At 45.6% G+C, this 10249-nt stretch overlaps 3 protein-coding genes across 3 annotated transcripts; 2 read left to right on the forward strand and 1 right to left on the reverse strand.

The window, feature by feature from the left end:
* The first annotated feature begins 213 nt into the window (after window positions 1-213).
* K450DRAFT_214084 (uncharacterized protein) lies at window positions 214-1482 on the forward strand. Its single transcript, XM_051584821.1, has 2 exons — window positions 214-232; window positions 289-1482. Exon 2 carries the CDS (start codon window positions 290-292, stop codon window positions 1439-1441), a length of 1152 nt encoding a protein of 383 aa, XP_051441517.1. The 5' UTR covers window positions 214-232; window position 289; the 3' UTR covers window positions 1442-1482.
* Window positions 1483-1642: 160 nt separating this feature from the next.
* On the reverse strand, window positions 1643-5386 carry K450DRAFT_256519 (uncharacterized protein). The gene is made up of 13 exons (XM_051591522.1): window positions 5362-5386; window positions 5268-5305; window positions 4941-5045; window positions 4572-4872; window positions 4368-4509; window positions 4126-4299; window positions 3427-4068; window positions 3239-3361; window positions 3073-3168; window positions 2690-3002; window positions 2582-2628; window positions 1926-2516; window positions 1643-1840 (listed from the first exon to the last, which is right to left on the reverse strand). The coding sequence occupies exons 3-13, from the start codon at window positions 5002-5004 to the stop codon at window positions 1736-1738; spliced, it is 2598 nt and encodes an 865-aa protein (XP_051441518.1). The 5' UTR covers window positions 5005-5045; window positions 5268-5305; window positions 5362-5386; the 3' UTR covers window positions 1643-1735.
* Window positions 5387-5419: 33 nt separating this feature from the next.
* On the forward strand, window positions 5420-10189 carry K450DRAFT_256534 (uncharacterized protein). Its single transcript, XM_051591523.1, has 5 exons — window positions 5420-6793; window positions 6874-7025; window positions 7092-7236; window positions 7311-9525; window positions 9594-10189. Exons 1-5 carry the CDS (start codon window positions 5579-5581, stop codon window positions 10139-10141), a joined length of 4275 nt encoding a protein of 1424 aa, XP_051441519.1. The 5' UTR covers window positions 5420-5578; the 3' UTR covers window positions 10142-10189.
* Window positions 10190-10249: the final 60 nt, after the last annotated feature.

Here is a 10249-nt window from a genome sequence, read left to right on the forward strand (position 1 = left end):
AGAATGAAGTGGGGTTTATTATATGATGATGTTTGTAGCGTGTTGTAAATTCAGTTCAGTCCAGATATTCATGATGTTTGGATGAAGCAACGCTATTGAAATTTAAAGCTGGCGGTGTGAAATTTTTAGTTGGGAAGCTATGATGTCAGACTCAGCTGGTTCGCCTATAAAAGCAGAGGCCAAGTTTAACCTTTCTTCGAACCACTCGTTCTCCTTTTTTCTCACAAACAAGGTACGTTTTTACACTATACCATACTGCCCCTTTGCTTTAAACTGACATTCCTTCAGCATGCAAATCTTCGTCAAGACTTTGACTGGTAAAACCATCACTTTGGAAGTTGAGTCTTCCGATACTATCGACAACGTCAAGCAAAAGATTCAAGACAAGGAAGGTATCCCACCGGACCAACAACGTCTCATCTTTGCCGGCAAGCAGCTTGAAGATGGCCGCACTTTGTCTGACTACAATATCCAAAAGGAATCCACCCTCCACTTGGTCCTCCGCCTTCGTGGTGGTATGCAAATCTTCGTTAAGACCTTGACCGGAAAGACCATCACTCTGGAAGTTGAGTCATCCGATACCATTGACAATGTTAAGCAAAAGATTCAAGACAAGGAAGGTATCCCACCGGACCAACAACGTCTCATCTTTGCTGGTAAGCAACTTGAAGATGGCCGTACTCTTTCCGACTACAACATCCAAAAGGAGTCCACCCTCCATTTGGTCCTCCGTCTTCGTGGTGGTATGCAAATCTTCGTCAAGACTTTGACTGGCAAGACCATCACTCTTGAAGTTGAGTCATCCGATACCATTGACAATGTTAAGCAAAAGATTCAAGACAAGGAAGGTATTCCACCGGACCAACAACGTCTCATCTTCGCTGGTAAGCAGCTTGAGGACGGACGCACTCTCTCTGACTACAACATCCAAAAGGAATCCACACTTCATTTGGTCCTCCGTCTTCGTGGTGGTATGCAAATCTTCGTCAAGACTTTGACTGGCAAGACCATCACTCTTGAAGTTGAATCATCCGACACCATTGACAACGTGAAGCAAAAGATCCAAGACAAGGAAGGTATCCCACCGGACCAACAACGTCTCATCTTTGCTGGTAAGCAACTTGAAGACGGCCGTACTCTTTCCGATTACAACATCCAAAAGGAGTCCACCCTTCACTTGGTCCTCCGTCTTCGTGGTGGTATGCAGATTTTCGTCAAGACTTTGACTGGCAAGACCATCACTCTTGAAGTTGAATCATCCGACACCATTGACAACGTGAAGCAAAAGATCCAAGACAAGGAAGGTATCCCACCGGACCAACAACGTCTCATCTTCGCTGGTAAGCAACTTGAGGACGGCCGTACTCTTTCCGACTACAACATCCAAAAGGAATCTACTCTCCATTTGGTCCTTCGTCTTCGTGGCGGTGACTCTGCCTAAACTATCATACAATCGTACCCTGTTTTTTTTTTTTTTTTTTTCAGCATATCATCCTAATGCACTCAACCCATTCTCTATTGTTTACTCTGTATATGACCGCGCGAGCTAGCGAACCAAACCCTTATGTGAAAACTTATGCTACACTACCAACCCATATTGCAAACCACTATAGCTCACCCCATAAAATAAAACACGAGTATAGGAATGAATAACCCATGAATTGGTGTATGATTATTGGGAATAAGAAGAAAAGGGGACAATTTTTTTTTTGGTAAAGGTCCACTGGGGAGGATCTCAGTAAGCGTTTTCAGGGAAAGGGCCAAACTCTGAGATTTTTTCTACTTTTTGGCCAGTGGATGAAGGCAAGTAAGCGATTCGCAGACGGAATCTCAAGGGAGTCTAAGGAAGAAGAAGAAAAAACAATGGGGCAAGTTAGAGTTGAATCCAGTCCTTCCATACAGCACTTTCCTGATCCCTCTCTTACCTGCTGAGGATTAGCAACTCGCATCATCTGCTTCTCGCTACTACCAGGCTGAATGACATTGCTACTGGCAGGTGCCATTTGCAGTCGCTGGGTTTTTGGAACGGCCGCCTGGAACTGCATATCGGAGATAGTACCTTGGCTACCATCGTTAGCAAAGGTGATTTGGATATTGATGACCGTTGGGTTCTGCTGGTCTCGAGAAGGCGTGAGATAGATCACCAAACCATCTTGAGCAAATGCTTGGTGTCTGTTATCTCGGCCATTCGTGGCAGAAGGCAAGGCTTGGCCAAGAGAAGCCATGTTCTGCAATCCACCAGTAGGCGAAGTAGCACGTTGTTGTTGTACTTTGGGTGAGGTAGGCGTGTCTTGGCCAAGCATATCGAGCAGACTGCCGCCACCCATGGAGGGGGGAGGGGATTGAGGAGCAGGTTGAGATCCTGATCCAGAACCGAAAATGTCAGCCAAGAGATCCATGTTGTTACCGGCCGGAGGTGCTTTGGAAGTCGTGGAGGGGGATATTGGTGAGGCCTCGGGCGTAGCTTGTGCTGCTCCTCCAGACGCAGTACCAACACCCATCAAATCCAACAGGAGCTGGAAGGAAAAGAAAGTGAATAAACATGACTTGCCGTCAGAAAGGCATCGGGAAGCCCACTTACATCTTGATCACTTGGTCCAGCCTTAGAGGAGTGACCGCCATCCAAAGCTAAAGGGACGTTCGATGAGTTCACACTCCATCATCACTAGGCAAAGGCAACTAAACTTACAGGGAGTGCCACGACCACCGGTAGTTTCGCTCATGAGTCGCTCTTCGGGAACAGGCATACGCTCCAACACCGCTGGTCGAATGTTGTCATAACTAAACAGATTGGTATACTCGACAGCACGCTGCTGAATCTCTACCTCCATGCTAGATGTAAATTTCTGAAGAATGCCTTGAATACGATGAAGGACTGTGGTATCGTTGAATCGAGCAGAGAGTTTCATCAAGGATGTAGCAATGTACTCGCGAGTGACTTGGTTAGCGTAAGGTCCGTTCAAGATAGATTCGAAAAGGTTGAGTATATCTCCTTCCGACACCTGTGAGGGGGGAATATCCAAGTCAATGCATATATACATAAGGGTCTGGACGTAGTTAAACAATATGTACCTCCTTCATGACATCGTCATCTTCGAAATTGCCTCCAGACACCAATACATCACCGTATTCGCCAATGACCCACACACCAGCCAATACCAAGGCCTCCTAATATATAATGAAAGGCTCTCTTTAGAAGTGTCCAGTCGAATGTATGCAGCAACTCCATTGTACTTACTTGAGAAATGTCGCTCTTGAGAGCAGAGTACAACTTTTGTACAGTATATTGATGCAAATCAGATGATTGCGCAACCAAGCGAATGAATCCAGCCAAGTTTTCTTCTCGAACATAGTTTCCAGCCTGCAAAGAAAAGAGATCAGCATCACATCGACCGGACCATCCAACCCAGGGCCACCATTCCTTACCAACTTTAGAACGCGAAGCATGGTATCAATGTGCCATCGTCGGTTGGGAGCAAACTTGGTAGCAGCCAATGCTATTTTGATGGTCATGCTCTGCTTGAACTCACTATCAGCAACCTCAAGGAAAGCCAGCAACTCACGAGTCAAGACTCGGACGTTGCTCTCATTAATCAAAGCAAAACTGAGTTCCAAGGCACGGCGACGGATAGAGATATCGCCATCACGTAAACAGTCCATAATAATATTTCTATGACGTTGAACGGCTTGCGTATCGATGTTGACAGTTTTGTTAAGGGTCTCCAAAGCGACATAGCGAATGTTGTTATCTCGGTTGCCTAAGAACTTTCCGAGAATGTTGACAGCAAGGACTCTAAGACCTGCTTCACTTTGAATGCCCATGATGGTCAACACAGTTTCGTAGAGAATAGAGTTACCGACATTTTTGGAGCTTTCGGTGTTGGTGGCGACTTGTGCTAAAACATCGTTCATGGCATCTGATGCTTCTTGGTCGTTGGCGGCCAAAATACGCATGAGTCGGAGGATCTTAACTTGAAGGAACGGGTCGGTGAGGCCGGTCACATCATGTTCAGGCGAGAACCCAGCCGTGATCAAGTTTTTGAGATTTCGAACCAACAGTGGGACAGCCTATAAGAAACCAATATAAGCCTCAATTTTAACAACATTTTGCCAGCCGGTCCTCACCTTCTTGAAGATTTGAAGCGTTTCTGAGCTTTGTTGGCACATTTCTGTTATCAAGGTAATGCCAGCAATTTGAACACCATGGCTTTTATCGGCCAAAAGCGATTTGGCTTTGGATACAAAGTTTTCCTGCAAGTCAGGCACTCGTCGAATGATGCGAAGAGCACACAAAGCAGCCTGGAAAATGAAAATCGTTTCAGTGATGCATGTTGAAAACGCGGATCAAACCTCGACGGCATACCGACCTTTTTCCGAATGTAAGTGTTGGAGCTACCGAGTAGCTTTTCCACTTCTCCGCACAAATCGCGTGCCATTTCAGGCGACGATATATTACCTAATGTACAGAGAGCCAAGCCAACAATGTACATATTCGAGTGGTTCATATCACTACAAGCAAAGAATATAAGCCGAGCCGTTTTCAAGTCAAACTAGGACACCGATGGACTTACTTCTTCAAGCTATTGGTCACCAAAGTCAAGACTTCGGTCTTTTCGTCAATCAAAAGCATGATACCCAAGTAACCCAATCGCTTATCAGCAAATTTGGGGCCAGCTACAAGCTTAAGGCACTCCATTTGACCAAAATGAGCAGGATAGCCCAGCATATGAATGTACAGTAACTTTGAAACGTTGGCATGTCGACTTTCGCTGTTTTCCTCTTTGAAAGCAGTACGGATGTTGGCGGATTCACGCTGGATGACGGCACGTTCGTCTGCAGCGGTTTTGCAAGCTCGAATGGCCTTGATGAGATCTAGATAGAGATGGACGCTTTTTAGCCAAGAAAGTAGGTGGTGGACAGACAAGCCATGCGAACTCTACCTTTCAATCTATACAGGGGGAGCTTGGCAAGAATTTGTTGCGAGATGCTGTTGATGCTGTTCATGGTGCAGACAGAGATGTTTCAATGGACTCGATGCCTCAACGCTTTGAAAGCAATCAGAGATGCGATGAAGGAAAAATGCCACGGGATGAGCCAACTTCACTTCGGGCTTTACAAAAACTACCCGCCAGGCCCCCCCCCCCCAAATTTGAACTCCCGCCTGGCTGCTGTAAAGACATCCCACACAACAAAAAACGAAGAGAGAAGAACAGAACAGCTTTCTAAACCGAATGCTAATGATGTTCCGAGGAATGGATAAATATTACCTTGAGAGAGGCGTACCTCTCGCATTGTTCCCACAGCCCTACAATGCGACCTATCAACAAATTCGCCCATTGGACAACCCACCCCTCTGCTTACCATCCATACCCTCCGCGCTACGTTTTCCCTCTGCGTCGTCAATGTAATCTATGGTAATAAGCATATTTCATGGAACAGTAAGAATGTCTAGGGCAACGGTGGAAATGTCCCAAAGCGGAAAGATTGGATTAGCGTTGTGTCAGATTGCTTATGCATAACTGGAGGAATATAAACCAGATCTCTAAATCGGTTCGAGTTTCAATTGCCCTTTCTTTCCATGAGTTACGGTAGGAGTTTGAAGGACTGGTACTATCAGAGGCAATGGTTCATGCGATATCCACAGAGAGATGGATCCTCCTCCAGTATAGACGACCATTATGCTGAAGACCAGTCGAGCCGGTCCATGTCGTTGGCCAGTGATCATTTGCAGGCTGCTCGCAGAGTGGACACCAACCGATCACTGAAACGAGGTGAATACTACCTTCGACGACCCACCAACAAAGTCAGGCTTCGAAGGATTCCCGAAGGAGGTCGTCGTGTGTTCGTTAACCTGCCTTTACCGAAAACCGAACGAACTGCCCAAGGCCATCCCAAGCGACACTATGTATCTAATCGCATCAGGACTTCCAAATATACCCTGTTGTCCTTTGTGCCTAAAAACCTGTTCTATCAGTTTTCTCGTTTGGCCAACGTGTACTTCTTAGGCATGGCCATATTGCAAATGTTACCGTATTTCGGTATCAATTCCCCGGTTCTGACAATGCTCCCCATTTGCTCGGTGCTTTTTATTTCGGCGGTCAAGGATGCGTTTGAAGATTATCAGCGACATGTTTTGGACAATAAGTTCAATACCCAGAGTTCTTACACCTTGGCTGGTTATCATAACGTCAACTATGCCGCCAAGACACGCTCATGGTTTGGAAAACATGAACCCTCTGTGGTGCCAGAAGAACTACAAGGCAAATTTCATCATTCGTACTCACAAGATGTTCGCGTAGGTGACTTTTTGTTACTTCGAAATGGAGATAAGGTACCTTCAGACTGTGTGCTACTGGCGTCCTCAGATGAAACGGGCGTTTGCTACGTTGAAACTAAAGATCTGGATGGAGAGACCAACCTTAAACCCCGCCAATCTGTGATCGATACCATGCACATTCAGTCTGGCCAAGAATGTCTGGATTTGCACTTCTATGTGGAGTCGGAAGCTCCGCACCCAAATCTGTATCAATTCGAAGGAACGTTGGTTCTACTGGGAAAACCAACCGAAGACGAGGAGGCGCATTTAGCCCCACGAGCTTCAACGTCCAACTGGGAAGAAAAAAAAAAGACACCGATTACCATTGACAATATGTTGTTGCGTGGTCATATCATTCGAAATACTCGATGGATCATAGCCAACGTCGTATTCACGGGCACTGATACCAAGATTATGCTGAACTCCGGTGAGACGCCCACGAAACGAAGTGAGATCGAAAAGGAACTGAACGAAGAAGTAGGTATTATTATTTTTTTATAGAAAAAAAGAAGGGAAGGAATGGCATGGATGAGCTCAACGTTGATGGTGGTTTATAGATTTTTGTGGCCTTTATCTGCTTGTTCTTGCTATGTCTATTGTGTGCAGTTGGAAATGGTCTTACCATTGCTGCTCAACGACGGACTTTGGCTGCGCAGACATTCGACGATGTTTCAGGTTCTCCAGCCTGGAATGGATTCTTAACGTTTTGGTAAGTGGGAGACAGGAACGAATATGAGAATGGCAACAATTAGACTAATGGCATTGGTCATTTCAGGGCAAGTTTGATTATCTTCCAGAATATCATTCCAATTTCCTTGTATGTGTCCATCGAGTTTGTCAAAACCATGCAGGCATTCTTCATCTACAATGACCTTGATATGTTTGATGAAGAATCAGGTGCCTTTTGCATTCCACGTTCCGTAAGTATTAAATTTCTGCGTAAGAAAGCATCATCAAATATCCAAGCAAACCAACGTACTATTTCGTTTACCAGTGGAATCTTTCCGACGATTTGGGTCAAGTCCAATACATTTTCTCTGACAAGACTGGAACACTGACCAGAAATGTCATGGAGTTTCGAAAATGTACCATTGGAGGCAAGGTATATGGAGACAATGGATTTTCACCAGAGTCAGAAGGAGCCAGAGGAGCCAGGTTGCGTCAAGAAAGAGAAACGGCCGAGACCAATGGAGATTTTGGGCAGGAGAAAGTGCGCGACCCGGAAGCAGAAGAACAGCAATTTTTGGCGCAAAGAAAAGCGATCTTTGAAGAATACAAAACGCTTATCCATTCGCAGTTTGATCCAAAATACTCAAGCTTGGATATCGATAAATTGACCTTTGCTGACCCTGAAGTGTTCAAGGACCTGAATGGTGATAGTGACGAGAAGACGGGCATCATGACCATTGATGAAAGAGAACCCTTGACGATTTCCCAAGTGCCACCCAAAAATCGACAGCAGCAAGCTGTGAAAGAATTCTTTACAGCGATTTCACTGTGTCATACGGCGGTGGTGGAACGGATCGATAAACACGGAAACGTAATAGATGATTCGCTGGCAGATGACCTTGAAGATGGCACCACCAAGCCTGAGCCTGATATCATCAGTCATGAGAAAGGACACGGCAGTTTTCTCAAGTCTGGAAGCAAAACATCCACGGTGAGCGATAGCTTGGCGTCATCGAATCCCTCTATGACGGACGGTGATTCATCCTCTCGACCCACACCCGTAAGCAGTAGTGCAACCAAGCGGTCGAGGTTCAGGCAAGTTCTGCATAATCAGAAGCTTCGAATCACGAACAGAAGCTCCAAGCTGTCGCTACGTCGATCCGATCGAAGAGGAAGTCGAGGAACTGAATTTGACGCTGTACCAGGCCAGAAAGCAAGAAAGGTTGATACCACAGTTGAGGAACAACTTGCCTACAAATCCGAGTCACCGGATGAATCTGCTTTGGTGACAGCGGTCAAGGATGTAGGCTTTACTTTCCTCAAGCGAAAGGGAAATATTTTAACCATCGACATTCTCGGTCACCTATATGACTATGAACTACTGAATGTCATCGAATTTAACTCGACACGTAAACGAATGAGTGTGATTGTTCGCCGTCCCGAACCTTGGAACGATATCATTGTGTACTGTAAAGGAGCAGACAATGTCATGATTGAGCGACTCAGACCCGGCCAAGAGAATGATGTCAGTGAGCTTTCCAAGGATATCGAGGGCTTCTCCAATGAAGGGCTGCGCACCCTCGTCTTCGCATATAAGAGTATGCCAGATGAAGAGTACGATGTGTGGAGTGAAAAATTACACAAAGCAAGTACAGCGACGGAAAATCGAGCCGATGAAATAGATTCAGTGAACGAGGAGATTGAAAAGGGCTTTACCTTACTTGGCGCTACAGCCATCGAAGACGAACTTCAACATCAAGTACCTGAATGCATTGAAGCTCTAAGAAATTCAGGCATCAATGTATGGGTGTTGACTGGAGACAAGGTTGAAACGGCGATCAATATTGGCTATGCTTCCAACCTACTTGGAAAGGACTCTAAACTATGGATTTTACGAGGTAATCCAGAATCAGCTGAAGTTCTCTCCGACTTTGAAGATATGATTGCCAAGATGGACCGAGAGCGTGAAGAAGTAGAAACTGAAATTGATAAGAATTCGCAACGAAGGAGCATTAAACCCCTTCCAGAGTATGCGTTTGTAGTGGATGGTCTTGCTTTAAAGCATCTTTTGGAAACAGAAGAATCCCAGGCTAGACTTTTGCAAGTCGTCTTGGTCTGCAAGTCGGTGGTATGCTGCCGAGTCAGTCCGCTTCAAAAGGCATTGGTGGTGGAACTAGTCCGCCGTGGTCAAGGAGCCGTGACGTTAGCAGTTGGAGACGGAGCCAACGATGTTTCGATGATCCAAGCCGCCAATATCGGGGTTGGTATTTCCGGACAAGAAGGGGCCCAAGCTTCCATGTCGGCTGACTATGCTATAGCGCAATTCCGGTTCCTCAAGAAGTTGCTGGTGGTTCAAGGCCACTGGAGTTACGACCGAATCTCGGAAATGATTCTCAACTTCTTTTACAAAAACGTCGTTTGGGTGTTTGGTGCACTATGGTTTCAAATTTTCAGTGGATTCTCCGCCAACATCTTTTACGACTACTCGTTTTTACAACTGTACAATTTAATATTTACCGTAGCCCCAACCTGCGTTATAGGCAAGTATCTACCCTCCATTGACTCCTTCACTGCCCCATGTTAACATTTTTTCTTTCTTGGTGTCTAGGATGCACCGATCAGGATATCACCAAAAACTATTTGTTTCGATATCCAGACACCTACGAAATTGGCATTCGTAAAAAACTATATACAAAGAGACGATTCTGGTTCTTCTTTCTCGAAGGCATCTACCAGTCATGCGTCATCTATTTTGCCTTTCATTTACTTTATTTCGACGGGGCACTGCCTTTACAAAATGGCCTGGCAAGCTCTTATCTGGAACTGTCATGCGCAGTGGCCATCACGATTATCACCGTAGCCAATCTGGAACCAGGCTTCAATACTCGTTATTGGACGTGGTGGCAGTTCTTCTGTATTGGACTCGAGATTGTTCTCATGGTGATATGGGTGTTAGCCTACAGTTCGTTTCCAACGTCTATGCAAGACATTGGTTTTATCGTGTTTGGCAATCCCAACTTCTGGTTGACTGCTGTGTTGTCTATCATCGTGGCCATGGCGCCCCGCTATATCATCACGTACTATCACAGTTGGATCCGTCCTAATAAGATCACCATGGTCCGGCAGATAGAAAAGTCTGAAAAGCATAGAAGATAATCCATGCTGTTGTTTGAATATAATACACTGCTTTCATGATCTCCCCCCTTGAAGTGTAAAGTGACGCAGGTCACGGGAACTGAGGCGAAAGGGATGAAAGGCGAAACG

Source organism: Umbelopsis ramanniana, assembly GCF_025399195.1.
Source record: "Umbelopsis ramanniana AG unplaced genomic scaffold K450scaffold_63, whole genome shotgun sequence".
In the NCBI taxonomy this organism is placed as follows: Eukaryota; Fungi; Mucoromycota; class Umbelopsidomycetes; order Umbelopsidales; family Umbelopsidaceae; genus Umbelopsis; species Umbelopsis ramanniana.